This window comes from Myotis yumanensis, unplaced genomic scaffold (assembly GCF_028538775.1).
Source record: "Myotis yumanensis isolate MYYU_CA2020_CCGP unplaced genomic scaffold, mMyoYum1.0.hap1 SCAF_14, whole genome shotgun sequence".
Taxonomy (NCBI): Eukaryota; Metazoa; Chordata; class Mammalia; order Chiroptera; family Vespertilionidae; genus Myotis; species Myotis yumanensis.
Window position 1 is genome coordinate 16,993,669 of NW_027223765.1, and position 18,696 is coordinate 17,012,364.

At 34.9% G+C, this 18,696-nt stretch overlaps 1 protein-coding gene across 2 annotated transcripts in view; it reads left to right on the forward strand.

Moving 5' to 3' along the window:
• TOP2B (DNA topoisomerase II beta) overlaps positions 1-18,696 on the forward strand; it is a 62,466-nt gene that overhangs the window by 13,966 nt on the left and 29,804 nt on the right. The window contains exons 2-13 of one of the 2 annotated variants that reach the window (XM_070433306.1): positions 2,069-2,224; positions 3,482-3,572; positions 4,837-4,900; positions 8,647-8,792; positions 9,592-9,689; positions 10,575-10,787; positions 13,785-13,958; positions 15,385-15,486; positions 15,571-15,708; positions 17,355-17,493; positions 17,820-17,977; positions 18,102-18,227. In XM_070433306.1, the coding sequence (XP_070289407.1) occupies positions 2,069-2,224; positions 3,482-3,572; positions 4,837-4,900; positions 8,647-8,792; positions 9,592-9,689; positions 10,575-10,787; positions 13,785-13,958; positions 15,385-15,486; positions 15,571-15,708; positions 17,355-17,493; positions 17,820-17,977; positions 18,102-18,227 (1,605 nt within the window). Of the gene's footprint in view, positions 1-2,053; positions 2,225-3,481; positions 3,573-4,836; positions 4,901-8,646; positions 8,793-9,591; positions 9,690-10,574; positions 10,788-13,784; positions 13,959-15,384; positions 15,487-15,570; positions 15,709-17,354; positions 17,494-17,819; positions 17,978-18,101; positions 18,228-18,696 lie in introns of both variants that reach the window. The other variant, XM_070433305.1, reaches the window with a different exon arrangement.

The following is an 18,696-nucleotide window of genomic DNA, read 5'->3' on the forward strand; positions in this document are numbered from 1 at the left end:
CTCCCCATCGACCCTGCCTTGAGTGTGACAGGGGGCGGTGCCGCAACCCCCCAATCGTCCCCACCCTGTGAGTGACTGAGGGTGGCATCGCAACCTCCTAATCCGCCCTGCTCTGTGCATGACAGGGTGCGGCGCCCCAACTCCCCAATCAGCCCTGTTCTGAGCCCGACCAGGGGCTGCACCTAGGGATTGGGCCTGCCCTCTGCCACCCAGGAGCAGGCCTAAGCCAGCAGGTCGTTATCTCCTGAGGGGTCCCAGACTGCAAGAGGGCACAGGCCAGGCTGAGGGAACCCCCTCCCCCCCCCAGTGCACAAATTTTTGTGCACCGGGCCTCTAGTATAAATATAAAAGTCTAAGTGACCGACCATACCTTTGTCTGACTGTCCGACCGGCTGGTACATATGACGTGCACTGCCAATTTAAAAATAAACATTGGTTGCCGAGGCCGGTTTGGCTCAGTGGATAGAGCATTGGCCTGCGGACTGAGGGGTCCTGGGTTCGATTCCGGTCAAGGGCATGTACCTGGGTTGCGGGCACATCCCCAGTGGGGGGCGTGCAGGAGGCAGCTGATCGATGTTTCTCTCTCATCGATGGTTCTAGCTCTCTATCTCTCTCCCTTCCTCTCTGTAAAAGATCAATAAAATATATTTAAAAAATAAATAAATAAACATTGGCTCGTGCATGCGTGATACATATAAAGCTCTTGCTGGCATCAATCATATGCATGTGTTTCAATCTGTCATTGTTGATTGTGAATTTGGTTGTTTTTATATCATGTCTTTGTTGTTATATCATGTTGTTGTTTATTAATCAATTTATATATTATTTTCATATACATTTTACTAATTTTCTTTCATCTCCGACACTTCTATTATAGAGAAAGGGCAAATAGTGATATTAAAATATTTCTTCTAATTTCCTTTCAATGTGCATGAATCCATGCACTGGACCCTCCCTCTCCAGTGCATGAATTTTCATGCACTGGGCCTCTAGTTTCCTATAATGGTTAGAATCAGGATCACCAAACTCTGCCTCCTTGGAATTAGAGAGAAACTGGAATCATAGGGTGTCTCAGTAATGGGGCACCTATCACTGAAATGTAAGGAATATGGCATAACCTGCAAAAGTGAGGAATTTAACATTTTGTAAACTATGTTTAGTGTTTATTCTCAGCCATATCAGTATATACTAACTACATAGGTTACTATTTTATTTAAGCTACTTTTGCCCACTCTTTACCATAATCTTCAGTAGTTAATGGCAAGGAACTTAATTTGGAAGTTTTTGGGACCTTTGTAGCCAGCCAGGTTCAGTCATTGTAAACTTGTAACCTGATCAGAACTCACATTTCTTGGGTAGTTTTGAGAACTAGAAAAATTATGTTGATTATCTTACAGAATTAGGAGATGTTTATATTTCTGGATTGAATATAGGTAGGCTGTCCTAGCTCCTCTGGTGAATATGTGTACCTACTTTTTGGGCTCAGTCAAAACTGCAGTTTCATACTATCCTATATAATAAAGAGCTAATATGCTAATTAGACCAAACAGCAGAATGACTTTCCAGACGACCTTCTGGACTAAGCCAGTGGGGCTGCGAGGGCCGAGCCCCTTGCACGAATTTCGTGCATTGGGCCTCTAGTATTATAAAAAGAACTAGACTGTCAGTAAATATGCTGTTCTCTCTTTTTTTAAAAAAAAATATATTTTATTGATTTTTTTACAAAGAGGAAGGGAGAGGATAGAGAGTCAGAAACATCGATGAGAGAGAAACATCAATCAGTTGCCTCCTGTACACTCCCCACTGTGGATGTGCCTGCAACTGAGGTACATGCCCTTGACCGGAATTGAACCTGGGACCCTTGAGTCCGCAGGCCGACGCTCTATCCACTGAGCCAAACCGGTTAGGGCTATGCTGTTCTCTTAGGACTTAAAAATCAGTGAGCCTGAAAGATAAGTTTTCTTTTCAACAGCAAAATTATGTCATGTGTCCATACACATTTTAGTTTACCCCTTGGTAGGTTATTTAAATTTGATTTTTTGGTTAATTTTAGACTCTTTTTGATCAGAACAATGCTGCAAAAAAAGAAGAGTCAGAAACTGCAAACAGAAATGATTCTTCAAAGAAGTTGTCTGTTGAGAGAGTGTATCAGAAAAAGACACAACTTGAACACATTCTCCTTCGTCCTGATACATACATTGGGTCAGTGGAACCATTGACACAGGTAATTATTTTTAAATTTTATTGGAATTAGGAGATGTGTATTTATATCTACTCTAATAAAATGTTTATGATTATATACTTTGTAAGTACATATTTTCTTGTTTCTGTGGCCATAAGCAAAATAAGGAGGGGATTTAAGAGAGGTAGAAATGTCCTCATTTCTTCCTAGAGATTAAAAGAGAAAACTAGGAGATAAAAACTATCAGAGGTAAGAAGTATATCAGAGGTAAGAAGTATATCAGAGGTATACCAGAAGTATAGAGTAAAATGGTATTAAATGAACTTAAAAAAAAATGTTTAAGTTCATGCATGCTGGGGTTTACAGACACTTCAAGTCAGCGGTTCTCAACTTGTTGGTCGCGACCCCTTTAGGGGTTGAACGACCCTTTCACAGGGGTTGCCTAAGACCATCGGAAAACATAATTACATATTGTTTTTGTGATTAATCACTATGCTTTAAGTATGTTCAATTTGTAACAATGAAAATTCATCCTGCATATCAGATATTTACATTATGATTCATAACAGTAGCAAAATTACAGTTATAAAGTAGCAACAAAAATAATTTTATGGTTGGGGGTCACCACAACATGAGGAACAGTATTAAAGGGTCTTGGCATTAGGAAGGTTAAGAACCACTGCTTTAAGTTCTAGAATTTATACATGCACACTAATGACTTAATGCTTACTATGGACTTGGTTTACACATTATCTTGTTTGATTTTAACAATTTTGGGAAGAAGGTGCTGCTATCTCTATTTTATAGATGAGGACACTGAAGTTTAAATAAAGTACCTTTCTCAGATCTATAACTAGTAAGAGCTAGGATTCCAAGCTAGATCTCTTTGATACCAAAGTCATGCTGTGTTCATATTATTTTACTTTGGGCTCCTTATACAATAGGAAAATACATAGCTTGAAGTGAAAGTGTAAAGTAAATATAAGATATTTCCATTTTCTTTCTATTTTATTTAAATACTATTTATAACAATTCTTGGTGCCTTATATTAAAGCTAACTTTTATGGATAAGATACATATGCTACAAAATGAATAATTTTCAGTTTTGAGGTTATTAAATTGATTGTAAATATAATGACATTGTAACTGAAGTAGTATATGTTATTTTGTTGTTGTTCTTGATATTTACTTTGAAGGTCTACGTTTTTACAATATAAATGACAAATGTGGGTTTATACTATAAAATTGATGGTAAACACTTTTTACTTCATCAGTCCTTTTGAATTTTTCCCAACACAGCTAATGTGGGTGTATGATGAAGATGTAGGAATGAATTGCAGAGAAGTTACCTTTGTGCCAGGTTTATACAAGATCTTTGATGAAATCTTGGGTGAGTACTTGCTTAAGATTTGATGCAGCTGTTTCTACTAATGTCATTATAATGTCCCTATATAAGGCCAGACTTATAGTATAAATTTTAAAGGCAAATCTTTTTTATGCTGAATATAAATATTCTTCAGAAAATTTAAATAATTTGCTGTAATATCTGCTTATCATATCTTTGTGTTTTAATTGTTCATTTGTAAAATGGATGTGTTATATTTAATTAGTAATCCCAAAATTGGTCTGTGGTCCTGGATATGCAATAATCTGGGAGTTGCTTAAATCCCAGTCACCTGGGGGCATATTAAGTAGAGATTATAGGGCCTGTACCTTGCAGATTCAGTGAGTTTGAGGTAAAAAGTTTTTCACCAACAAATTCAGTATTTCTGTTGGGTAGAAAGGTTAACAACCTTTGTTCTGAATTATCTCTTTTCTCTCCAAGTCACGTCATTAATCAAATCACAGTGAAATGCATAGTCTAATTGACTCGTAGGAGATGCTTGCACTTGGGATATGTTTTTAGCCAAGGACTTTGTAGAGACTGTGCTCTGCCTCCTTATCAGTGCCAATTGAGATTTCCTAGATAACAGAGTAGCCTGGGTCTGAGCTTCTTCCAGAGGGTCTTTGGGAAGAGGATAGGAGAGTAAAACCCGTTACTTAAGTTTTGTTTCTTTCACTATTGCCTCCCAACTCTACATCCAGTTTTACTTTTAGGTATTTAGTTAGGAACATACTCCTTCTATAATTGAAGTTTAATTTGACAGCCAGCTTGTGTTCAAATTTACCGAAACAGTGGTTAATGTATACAAATATACTATTATCAATTATAGTGCATAGGATTTAGAGATTTCTGAGGATGCTAAAGACTTTGCCCTTGTTATTAAAAAAACAACTGATTGGTTTTAGCTCAATCTGTCTATAAAATCACTAGTTTATTGATGAGCAAGAGAAAGTAGTTATTTGTTACCAAGATAAAATATAGTTAAATCTAACAGCAGATGTTTGCTCTTATTTAATTTGTTTTTATATAATACAAAATTTTCCCCCTTCATTGTTTTGTAATAGAAGACATGACAGTAATTTGGTATGCTATAAAATTTAACAATATTATTTAGAAAATAAGGTTTTGTATTAGATATTATCAGTAATTATTTTTATTAAATATTACCATATGTAAATGTTTATATTAAGTTCGATGCACATGCAGTTGTGTCCATGTATTTATTTGTATACTGCGTATTTCATTACTCATTGGATATTTAATTTTGTAGTTAATGCAGCTGACAATAAACAGAGGGATAAGAACATGACCTGCATTAAAGTTTCTATTGATCCGTAAGTATATTTCAAGTTTAATTTTTTATGTTAAGTTGTTTTATGCAGATAGTCCCCAACTTATTAATATTCCTCAAGAATAATGTATGCAATTAGTACTCCTTAGTTTCCCTATTGCTTGAGACCTTGCAAATTTTGCTTTTTTTTTTTTTTAGCTAGAATGTTTTACTTTTATAGTTTCTTCTTTCATTCATGATTTTTTTCCCCAAAGCACTTTCTTATGTGAGCTCTTGGAGATCATTTTTCTTCCTCCTTGATGCTGTGGTTGCTGTTTCAGCTGCTGGAGTAATTACTCACTTCTTAACTTTGCTTTGGGACCCAATGCTTGGACTATTGCCAGTATTATTCCAGTTACATTATAAGTAAATTTACTTTTCATGACCTGCATTTGGATTTTTTCATTATTTATAAAATCATTTGTAAATTAGGAACTGCTGGTAAAATAAAATATATGCCAGTTGTTCAGCTAATTAGATCGCACCATGGTGGTTTTGTTTTTGAGGACTGAAAATAATGAAGTTTTTTGAGATTCTATATCTTTTTTAAATCCTCACGAGAGGATATATGTTTTTAAATTTTATTTGAGAGAGAGGAGGAGGAAGAGAAAGAGAGAGAAACATTAAGGTGAGAGAGAAACAGAAATTGGTTGCTTTTCTTTCTTTTTCTTTTTAAAATATGATTATTGATTTCAGAGAGGATGGGAGAGGGAGAGAGAGATAGAAACATCAATGAGGGAGAATCATTGATAGGCTGCCTCCTGCACACCCCCTATTGGGGGTTGAGCCCGCAACCTGGGCATGTGCCCTGACTGGGAATCAAACCTGGGACCCTTCAGTCTGCAGGTCGATGCTTTAGCCACTGAACCATACCAGCCAGGGCTCAGTTGCTTTTCATAAGTACCCCAACTGGGGATCAAACTGCAGTCCAGTTATGTGCCTTGACCTGGAATCAAATCGGTAATCTTTTGGTGCATGTGATGGTGCTCTAACCAACTAAATGAGCGACTCCGTCAGGCTTTCTTTAAAGTTTATTTTCTCTGCTCTTAATTGAAATATATCAAGCCCTGGCCAGATGGCTCCGTTGGTTTGAGTGTCTTCTGTACACTAAAAGGTGGCAGGTTAAATTCCCTGTCAGAGCACATGTGTAGTTTGCAGGGTCGATCCTCGGTCAGGGTGCATATGGGAGGCAACTGATTGATGTTTCTGTCTCATGTAGCACTCCCTCTATCTCAAAAAATCAATTTTAAAAAATGATACAAAATTTTAGTTTTTGTGATTTACTTATTTATTTAATTAATTTCCTCTTGAATCTTTGAATTTCAGTTTGGCTTTTATAACAACACTAGAGCCCTGGTGCATGGATTCGTGCACTGGTGGGGTCTCTTGGCCTGGCCTGAGCCCTCTTGCAATCTGGGACCCCTTTGGGGATGTTGGACTGCTGGTTTTGGCCTGATCCCCACAGGCGAGGCTGAGGGACTCCACTCGTGCATGTGCACTGGACAGGTTTTGGCCCCATCCCTGCAGACCCCAACGGTGCACGAATCTATGCACTGGGCCTCTAGTATGCATATAAAATCTTTGGTTAATCTCTTCCTGCCGTCCCCTCTTCTCCCTTCCCTCTGAGATTCATCAGTCTGTTCTATGTTTCCATGCCTGTGCATTGAGCATCTGCCCCCTGGTGGTCAGTGCACATCATAGCTACTGGTCGAACGGTCGCTTAGGCTTTTATATATATAGATTTTTTAAGTTGTAATAATTATTTCTAATAACTATTAAGAGATTAAGTTATGTATATAAACATGACACAGTGTCTAAGAATAATTCTGACTCAGATTGCAAATGGTAGCTTTTTAAGCCAATTTTCAGTGTTGATTATGAAGATAATTTTTTTTGCAAATTTGGATCTTAAAAGGGTAAAGGAATCATAGTATATGCTACTCAGAACAACAGGGTAGGCTGCCCGGCTGGTGTGGCTCAGTGGTTGAGTGTCAGCCCATGAACCAGGAGGTCATGGTTCTATTACTGTTGGGGGCACATGCCAGGTTGCAGGTTTGATCCTCAGTAGGGGGCATATGGGAGGCAGCAGTCAGCCAACCGATGATTCTCATCATTGATGTTTCTGTCTCTCTCCCTCCCCCCTTTTCTCTCTGAAATCAATAAAACATTAAAAAAACGACAAGACACAAGAAAGCAGGGTGGCAAAATTTTCCATCAGGACTACTGCCTATATGAACTTCTGTTAGCTCTATTCCAGTGATGGTGAACCTGGGACATGTGTGTCAGAGGTGACACGCGTACTCATTTTTTTGGTTGATTTTTCTTTGCTAAATGGCATTTAAATATTTAAAATAAATATCAAAAATATAAGTCTTTGTTTTACTATGGTTGCAAATATCAAAAAATTTCTATATGTGACACGGCACCAGAGTTAAGTTAGGGTTTTTCAAAATGCTGACACGCCGAGCTCAAAAGGTTCGCCATCACTGCTCTATTCTATACAATTCAGGGCTAAAATGTATAGTTTTTTTGTGATAGAAAAATCTAAAAAGACCTACATATTATAAAACCACTAAAATTAGTTTATGACAATGATTGCCACAATACAAACAGCTCTCTAATATTTAGCAACAGAATGGAATACAGTTCAAGCTGCCCATCCTATTTTCATCTGTACAGCTACAGTAGTTAGGTAACAAATGAAAATGACTATGGCTGCTGGCTCTTCAGAGCTTGTGGTTTACAAGTGGTATACTGGTAGAATGAAGCAGGAAGATCATGGCTAATTTATCCTATATCCTATATAAAAGTGTAATACACAAATTGACTGAATGGCAGAACAACCGGTTGCTATGATGTGCACTGACCACCAGGGGACAGACGCTCAATGCAGTGCGCTCCCAAAGGGGGAGCACTGCTCAGCCAGAAGCCAGGCTGAGGGCTGGTGAGCGCAGCAGCGGTGGCGGGAGCCTCTCCCACCTCTGCTGCAGGCGGGTGGTAAGGAGCCAGGGGTCCTGGACTGCGAGAGCCCTGGACTGCGAGAGCCCCGGACTGCAAGAGGGATGTCCCCCAGAGGTCCTGGACTGCAAGAGGGCGCAGGTTGGGCTGAGGGAACCCCAGTGCACGAATCTCATGCATCGAGCCTCTAGTGTTAAAAGAAAACGGAATCTCTGGCTGACTTCTTACTATAAAAGCTTCACTGCTTTTTACTGTTTTTTGGGAAGTTGAGAAGAGCTTCTTTTCCTGAGAAATTTTGCACTATTACTTGCAGATCTTAGTGATCCTAATTAGATTATAACTTCAGGGATACAAATGTGTGTCCTCAGTAAGTATGTTCTGGAAAGATGAATGAGTGTCTTTCAATTAGTAATGACTGATGTTTTGCTCATAATCAGGTTTATTCTGTTTTTTTCTTTTCTTTTTTTTGTTAATCCTCATCTGAGGATATTTTTCCATCGATTTTTAGAGAGAGTGGAAAGGAAGGGGAGAAACAGAGAGAGAGAAACATTGATGTGAGAGAGACACATCAATTGGTTGCCTTCCGTGGGCCTCGACCAGGGCTGGGGATCAGCCTGCATCCGAGGTATGTGCCCTTGACCGGAATCGAACCTGGGATTCTTCAGTCCATGGCCAACCAACACTCTATCCACTGAACGATACTGGCTAGGGCTATTCTATATTACTTTACTTTTGATGGAAATAAATGTTTTTAAACTATTTAAGCCCTAATCTCTGTTTGTTTATTTATAGTGAATCTAACATTATAAGCATTTGGAATAATGGGAAAGGCATTCCAGTAGTAGAACATAAAGTAGAGAAGGTTTATGTTCCTGCATTAATTTTTGGACAGCTTTTAACATCCAGTAACTATGACGATGATGAAAAAAAAGTAACAGGTAAAGAAAGTCTAAATGGCTGGTTAGATATTTTATTAAAAAATATTGCTCTCAACATAAAGCTCTTATTATTCCTATATAAAATATTACAGAAGAGGAAACCTGTGTAGTTTTGTTGTGAGAAAAATTCTTTTCAGAATTAATATCTATGAAAAACTATCCTGTATAAGTATTGTCTTGATTATACCCTGCCAGATACTTTGAAAGCTTAATTTATAGTACATTGTTTTATGTTAGAACTCCTGAAACTCTAACCAGGATGACAGATTGAGTTTTGAATTACTGATGAAAGTAAGATGTGTGATTCCTATATATGTGAGCTTGGTATTGCATAAACACTATGCCTTTTGGTATCAGTTAAATTACTTTTAAACTGTTTCTTTAAGAGAGTTAAGATTGAAAATTAGACTCTGTAAATAGAGTTGAAAATGCTTTGACCAACCAAATGTCTTATTATGTTAACCAAGTAGGTTGATACTGTTTTCTTTTGTGTGTTTAAAACCAAAGACTAAAAATTTGTAATAGAGAAGTGACTTCAATAGAAAGTTTAAATTTCATACTCATATATTTACTGGATTATAGGATATACCAAGCTTACTTTAAAAAAGTGTGATGAAGATAATGAATGTACAAAATACATACTTTAATTATATATATGCTAAACTTTAATTGTAATTTTCTTTAAATGAAAAAGTTTGTATTCTGAAATATTCAGTTGATAGACCTGTCCTATGGTAGGTAAGTTAAAGTTCTTTAACATCATTTTCTTTAAACCTTTCACATTTAATTGTTCTTACAGGTGGTCGAAATGGTTATGGTGCAAAACTTTGTAATATTTTCAGTACAAAGTTTACAGTAGAAACTGCTTGCAAAGAATACAAACATAGTTTTAAACAGGTATGATAAATATGTATCTAATTGCTTTTTAAAAATAATCATGCTTTGTTGCTTTGCTAAGATAATACCTTAGGTAAATTGCAATGACACACACACACACACACACACACACACTCTTAAGTGTTAAGCATGTCATCATAGTATAAAAGACTTTAGAATGTCTGGGAGATTTTATATAAGCCTGTCTTTCTCCTATTCCCTTAAAATAAAATGCTTTAACAGACTTTTCTTTGAACATTGTAAAGCTTTAGTGAAAATGCCCTGAACTTCAAAGATAATTGAAATATATCCACTTTGGATGTTTAAAACTTCCTCATCTATAATAATAAAAGCGTAATATGCTAATTAGACTGGATGTCCTTCTGGGGCTGTGAGGGAAGCCTGGGTGCCAGCGGCCAGAGTGAAGCCCGGGTCCTGGGTGCCAGAGGGAAGCTGGTGCCGGCAGCCGGGGGAGGGAAGGCCTACTCTGGCACGATTTTTGTGCATTGGGCCTTTAGTTGATTCATGAAATTAATATTTTAAAATTTTATTTTACTCTTGTATGCCTTTGAAAGTAGAGTGAAATTTTACATAAGGTAAATAAATTTCTCAGTAAAGCATAAATACCTTATTTTTGTAAAATTCTATATAGTCGTGATGAAAAACTTAGGATATTTTATTAACTCTGTATCAAGTTGTGCAATTTATTTTGGTTATTTTCAACATGAGATTGTTATAATAATATTTTAAATTTTTTAATCTATAATACCAGGCTCAAAGATTTGTTAGGTTTGTTGTTTGGCTGAAAAATGTATATCGTTGTGGTAATTGTATTTCATGAGCTGAGTCTTTACGTATTATAAAATATAGAAACATAGAAATATTTGAATGTATTTTCTTTTAAAGACATGGATGAATAATATGATGAAGACTTCTGAAGCCAAAATTAAACATTTTGATGGTGAAGATTACACATGCATAACATTCCAACCAGATCTGTCCAAATTTAAGATGGAAAAACTTGACAAGGATATTGTGGCCCTCATGACCAGAAGAGCTTATGATTTGGCTGGTTCATGCAAAGGGGTCAAGGTCATGTTTAATGGAAAGAAATTGCCTGTAAGTATCTTCTAAAATAGTTAATGCTTTGTTATTTTGTAGATATCTTATAGTTAGATGTTTTAAAATCTAATATCATTACCTTTTTCTTTTAACTGGTATATTTCAGTGATTCAATTTAAACTGATTATTGATATATTTGGATTAAAACATCTTGCTAGCTGTTTTCTATTCATTGTATTTGTTCTTTGTTTCCTAATTCCTTTTATTCAACCTTCTCTGGTTTTAATTGAGCATTTTTTAATGATTCCATTTTATCACCTCTGTTTAGTTATACATTTTTTTAAAACTTTTTTAGTGTTTGCCCTAGGTTTTACAATTTCATTTATAAATACTTTGAGTCTACTCTCAAATAATTGATCACTTAATCTGTAGTGAAAGGACTTTATAACAGTGTATCTTCAGAATCTTCCTCCCATTTCTTGTGTCATTACCATCATACATTTCATTTTTACACATGCTATAAACACCAGAAGAAGAATGACAACGAGGCAGAAGAAACATTTGAGAAAATGATTGCAGAAAGTTTTCACAGTTAGTGACGTCGTTGTTAATGCTTTAAGCATTCAGTTATCTCTTAGAGAAATTAAAAATACAATACCTACATTCACTCCATTTCCAGTGCTCTTAATTTCTTGGCATAGATTTAAGTTTCTGATTTTAATCACATTCCTTTTGCCTGGAGATCTTCCTTTAACTTTTTTGTAGGGCATTTTTGCTGGTAATAAATTCTCTCAGGTTATATTTGTCTGAGAGTCTTTGTTTCCCTTCACTTTCAAAGACAATAGAAATTTCACAGGATACAGAATTTGGGGTTGACATTTCTTTTTCTTTCAATACTTAAAGATGTCACTCTGTTGTCTTCTTGCTTGCATGGTTTCTGATGAGAAGTCTGCTGTAGTTCATATCCTTCTTCCTCTGTTGGTAAGGTGTTTCATTTTCCTCTGGCTGCCTTGAAGATTTTCTCTTTGTCTTTGTTTTCTTTGAGTATGATATGCTTAGGTGTGTATATGGGTTTTTGTGTGTGTGTGTGTTTTTGCATTTATTCCGTTTGGTGTTTATTGTCTGTTACTGATCTTGGAAAATTTTGGCCATTATTTCTTCCAATATTTCTTTTGTGCTGTTTTTTCTTTGTCTTCTGGTATTTCATTTATGCACATGTTATACTACTTGGTATTGTTCTAAGCTCTTGGATGTTTTGCTCTGCTTTCTTCATTCTTTTTCTTTGTGTTTCAGTTTTTTAAGTTCTATTGCCCTATTTTTAAAGATGAAGTGGTATTTTAATTACTTTATGCCCTCTTTTAATTTTAATGATTTTTTTCTTTATTGTGTCAAGTTTACGATGAGCCTGCTGAAGGCATTCTCTATGTCTTCTGTTTTTGATTCCTGGCATTTCCATTTGATACTTCCTTACAGCATCCATCTCTCTGCTAAAGTTGCATGTTGCCTACCTTCTCCATTAGAGCCTTTAACATATGAATCATAGTTATTTTAAATGCCCTATCTGGTAGTTAAATACCTGTGACATAATCTGAGTTTGATTCTGGTGATTGCTTTATCTTTTCAGATTGTTTTTTCTTGCCTTTTGGCATGCCTTATAAGTTTCTGTAGAAAAACAGCTATGTTGTATAGTGTAGATATGGAGTAAATAAGCTTTAGTATGAGGATTTATGTTAATTTATATAGGAAATGGGATGTGTTTGCAGTTTGTTGTTGTAGTTACTGGTGTTGAGGTTTGTTGTTGCTATAAGCAACAGAGACTTCAAATTCTTCCTTGTTCTTATTTTTTTCTCTTTGATTTGGGCCTTCCTTTTGAGCTGCCCCTCAAGGAGGCTGTCTCTTGTAGCTCTGCCAGCTGAAACCCACTATTATTATTGGAGGCCTGTTAGCATAGTAGTAGGTTACTTATGTCTGATAAAGTTTCAGATTGGAGTACACAATGGGCCTGTGTATTTAGCCTTTACAAATATGTCTATTCCTCTTCTAGAGGCAGAGATTTTTCCTTTGCCCTCTATTCTTTTCCCTAGTTGCAGCAGGTATCTGTCAGTATTCTCATTCAGTATTCTTGAGGCTTCCTGCTCTGCAGAATGCCTTTAAAAAAACAAAACTTAAATGATTAAGGGGTGGGATGGGGTAAGGCAGGGCAGAATGACTTCATTCCAGCTACAGTGATATTTTGCCAATGCTCTCTAGCAGCATCCTTCCCTTGGCAAATTAAGGTTTTATTGGTAAGGGAAATGATCTGGGTGGAATTCCCAGTGGTTCCTGTTTTCCTCCCCTAGCTAGCACCATTGGGGGAACTTTTTTTTTTTTTAGATTCTCTCTTCCCTGTGAGAATTTGTGGAGGTTCCTGGAGGAAAAGCCTGCAAAAGAGTAGGAACCCTTTATAAGTATAGCCGTCAGGGGATTCACACACACATACTAGTAGTCCACACTTGTCCTATAGCAATTTGTCAAAATTTCTGGTTTAATGTTCCTTCTGGCTTATATGACAGTAGGCAGCTTCTGCCCTAGTTAAGCAAATGTTTCGGTTCTGTGTCTCCTACAGACTCCTAACTCTCTTCAGGCTCCGGATGGCCAGATGGTCTGTGACCTCAATTTTTTGAAGGTTTATAAAATTTCAGTTTGTCTGACCAGTTCTTTATAAGGGCACAAGCTTATTCTTTTTCTTTTTTTCCAGCCCTCTTCCATGTCTGAACTCAAAGTGGAAGTCTACTTTGTTATTTTAAAAAACTTAAACTTTTGAAAGATTTTATAATAATTTACCAGTTCAGCTATTCATTCATAACCTTTCTTTATCAAGTACATAGAGAATTAATTGCTTTTTTTGAGGATAGGGATCAAGGAGTAGAATAGGGGAAAGTCATGAAGGTTTGGATCTGCCACATAAGCTGTTGTGAAGTAAGGGAAATGAAAGTTTGAGAGTACCCGATGGCATTCACCTAGTTGAGCTGCCAATATTAGATTGTTTATTATTATTGTTTTTCAAATTAATAGGTAAATGGATTTCGCAGTTATGTAGATCTTTATGTGAAAGACAAATTGGATGAAACTGGAGTGGCCCTGAAAGTTATTCATGAACTTGCAAATGAAAGATGGGATGTTTGTCTTACATTGAGTGAAAAAGGATTCCAGCAAATAAGCTTTGTAAATAGCATTGCAACAACAAAAGTAAGTATAGTATGTTAATTATCTTTTATTTCTAAGTAAGTGGTAGAACAATGCTTCATTAAAAACAACAAGATCAATAACAACAACAGCAAAAAAACCACTCCAAATCTGCTTTGGTGAAATCAAAATTGACTTATGAAAATGAAAGTTTATTTTCTGTAAAATATCTGTCTTATAATTTAACATCCATTGAGAAATAAGTTTATACTATTAATGTTTAAAGTTGACTACATTTATATTTTATGAAATTTACAATGATAAATTCCTTATTCTGTGTTCTGAGTTTAAAATGTAGAAGAAAGACTAATAGGAGATGATATGTTTAGGATGGTCATTCTATGGAGTTTAAACCCTCTTCTTTAGGTTTTTTGATTTAAAAAATCAATGAAATTCTTCCCATTTAAAAGCATCTATCCATGACCAGAATAAAGTATTATTATGCAATACAAGCAAACATGTATCCCTAGAATAATCTAAAGCACTGTTTTATCACTTTGTCACTCTTCTTCAGGTTTTAACATTTTTAATGTTCAATTTTTTAATAATCTAGTTATCACTTTCTCTAGTCAACAAAAATCCTGCATCCATTATGATTGCATTTTATTATATGTAATAGAAACCTAATGTAAACATGTAAAAGTTTTACTTTTCCTCTCATCTAAGAACCAGGGGTAGGCAGTCTTAATTCAGTACTATGACTCCATAGTGTCATTAGGGACCTGTGCTTTCCCTGGCTTTCTTTCCTGCCACCTTTAGCATATGGCTTTTTTTCTCATGCCTTTTAAGTTGCCTGCTGCACTTCCATGCCTCATTTCTAAGTCCTAGGGAGAGAGAATTAGGTTGGGAAAATGCATATACCAACTAAATTTCTCCCTTTTTAAATTGTGATAACATGTATAACAGAATAGTTTTTCTGGAAGCCCCATCCAGTAGACCTCTCCTAACATCTTTGGCTAGAACCGTGTCATGTGGGTACCTCTAGCTGCAAGGAGTCCAGATTGGAGAATCTTTGTAATTGGGCATGTTGCCAGTTAAAAACAAATTTGGATTTGTCAATAAAGTAAAAGGGGAACATGGATATTGCATGGACAACTGGTAATGCTTGCCACAGTCCCTAAGTTTAACTATTGTGTCATTTATCACCCCCAGTATTCATGCCAGTATTCATTCTCACTTCCATGTCAGTTTTTTTTAAAATTGTTTTTGCTTTGTATAAAATTGGCTAATTGATTCTATGGCCAAAGAGGCCTTATTTTTGAAATCCCAACTCTGCTATTCTGACACTCATATTACTACTCTGGAAAATGGGTTTAATAATACTGACTGCACAAAGTTGTAAAGATAAACACTCATTTTAGAAAAAATGAATACGTAAGTATTTTCCTACCTTACTATAGAAGATTTTGTATTTTTTTTTTCTTTTTAGGGTGGACGGCATGTGGATTATGTAGTAGATCAAGTTGTTGGTAAACTGATTGAAGTAGTCAAGAAAAAGAACAAAGCTGGTGTATCAGTGAAACCATTTCAAGTAAGTGATGCTGTAGTATTCTGTTGAAGTAGTAAATAATACCAGTTCTGATGTTGACTTATTTTTTTGGTATGTTTTCAACAGGTAAAAAACCATATATGGGTTTTTATTAATTGCCTTATCGAAAACCCAACTTTTGATTCTCAGACTAAGGAAAACATGACTTTGCAACCCAAAAGTTTTGGGTCCAAATGCCAACTGTCAGAAAAATTTTTCAAAGCAGTGAGTAAAACTTGTATTATTTTTCAGTGTGTTTTTATTGAAAGTTAAGTAGTTTTCTTTATTCTATTTGTGATTAGTTTCTTATATTAACTAGATATAGGCATATTTATATTACAAACGAATACACTTAATTCTGCAAACTTCAAAGGGTAAACTTTATTTGTTAAACAATTGGTTATTTTGCCAAGAATTGCAATAGGTAATCTTTTAATTAATTGTGTTTGTAGCTTTGCTTTGGTCATTATAAAGCCAGATATCCCCCCAATAGGTGTTCAGGTCCTGTTAGGACTTCTGATTTCAATCTTTTTATTCATTTCAACTTTATGTTTAGATATTTACCATTTTGTAGTTGTTTTTTTAAAAATTGTGATAACATATGTATAACAGAATTTTTTATATTCTACATATTTTAAAGTTTTATTTTACTTTGCACATAATTATTTAGGCTGCTTTAACCTTTCTGATACAAGGTGAGAATACAAATAAATAATGAATCTTAGATTTATAACCAAGATTTGCGACTGCTAATAGCTTCTTATAATCTGTTACTTATAAGTAAGATTTGCCTCAGTTCCCTTATTCAGCAGTACCCTCAAAAACATATTAATAAACATATGTAAAGTTCCTTTAAATATGTTTACATTAGGAATGTAAAGATGAATAAACGATAGCTCTTCTTCTTTGGAAATTTATAATTTGGTGGAGGAGTAAGTGTGGTAGTGGTAACATACTTATCAAATTCCATTATCAGAATTTTAAAGGTAGGTTCTCACAAACAAAAACAAATTTAGATTATAGCTTAAGGCCTATGAAAATGGTACTTTTAATTCTGTTCATAATCGATTCAGAATACAAATGACCTTATGTTAATGCTTTCCTAAATTTGTGCTCTCATAAAAGTTCTCATTTTGAACTGATTTGATTTTAGATTTTCTACTTTTTCATTTTTGGGAGATTAAGTTTAAATTTGGCAATATACTTCACCTCTTTTATATCTCAAACATTCCAAAACACTCTTCTGTACACCTAAAATCAAACTACCCAGGATGATGAAAAATAACTCCACTTGGAGTTGCTTCACTTTATTTTCTTTTTGGTAAACATGTGGTCACATGTTGATTAACTGCTGAGTGACACACTATTTACAATGTTGAAATGCTCATTATCAAACTTTTTAAAGAATAAGAACTATTCATAAGTTCTTGAATTTATCCTAATGTTTCCTTCATGTTAATATTTTTTATTTGTCATAGTGAATTCAAGATTCACATTTTTATATTGACAGATATCAGAAATGTCAGTGAATAGAATTTACAAGCTGGTAAATTCAAGGGTGGATTAGCTTAACTGTGTTAATTTGAGCAAAATGAACTTGTGAGAAAAGCTATGTATATTTCTCATGGAGTTTATTAGAATATAATTTTTTCATATCTAGTAAAATCTTTTCTTCATGCTTTTATATTTCAGTATAGTAACTGTCAGAGTTAGTTTTACTGTAGTTAGAATAAAATTTACTAGTGCAAATAATTATCATTGTTATTGTTTTTCCCTATAACTGTATAGGGTAACAAGTATTACGTTCATTTTAGGTAAGTGTATGAACTTCTGGCTTGTTTGTATGTCATTCATTATGCTTTCATTTTTAGGCCTCTAATTGTGGCATTGTAGAAAGTATCCTGAACTGGGTGAAATTTAAGGCTCAGACTCAGCTGAACAAGAAGTGTTCATCAGTAAAGTATAGTAAAATCAAAGGTATTCCTAAATTGGATGATGCAAACGATGCTGGTAAGATTTAGATTAAAAAATATATATATTTAAGTTTTTATTTGTCCAGTTATAGAAATTTTTCATTTTCCACATACAGTTAGTAGGATTTTATGTTCAGAGTATAATTTCACTTCATTAAAATTGCTACATGCACCACATATTACTGATTTTCAGGGGATAGGAATTCAATAAAGTATACAACATTTAAACTATTCTAAGCATAACGTAAGATGATTGTTATAGTCTTTCACTATCATCATTGCGATTATTAAGTTTTCTGGCTTCATTTTTCTCATTAGTAAAATTGAGGAATGTGGAGTATATGTCTTTCTAAATTTCTCTAGGTGGCAAACATTCCCTGGAGTGTACACTGATACTAACAGAGGGAGACTCTGCGAAATCACTGGCTGTGTCTGGACTAGGTGTGATTGGGCGAGACAGATATGGAGTCTTTCCACTCAGGGGAAAAATTCTTAACGTACGGGAAGCTTCTCATAAACAGGTATATGTTTGCATATATATGTATATATATATAGACACATACACATATATGACATTTCATACTTTACTAAAATTGTTGAATTTTTAAATGTAAAATACTTTCAATTCCTTTTCTTTATGTACAGATCATGGAAAATGCAGAAATAAATAATATTATTAAAATAGTTGGTCTACAATACAAGAAAAGTTATGATGATGCAGAATCTCTGAAAACTTTACGTTATGGAAAGATTATGATTATGACTGATCAGGTTAGTTTAAAAATTGCCACATATTTAAAACTCATCTTTTTTAGATTGTCCTTTCAATGTTTGTTTTATGAGACTTACTCCAAGATAGTACAAGTGAAAGTGATTGTACATCAACGGGGAAGAAAACATTGTTTAATGGCACTGTTTGTGTGAAGCACATTTTACATTGTCTAATTTATGAGTAACCATTTTTTTGGTTAGTTATTATAAAAATGTTTTAAAATATAATAAACGTGAGAAGAGTAGAACACACTGTAGTATTAAGGGGTTGAAGCATACCTGTACTTAGAAAGAAAATGAAAGAATAAATAGGATAATGGTTAATATTTCTATATGATGCATAATTTTTGATGCACAAAGACTAGGAGGATTGAATAGTAAAATGGCAGTAACTGGGGAAGAACTAGAAAATTGAAAAGTATGAAATTCATATGTATCCAACTGCTTTTCTCTTATGTCCTCTAATGAA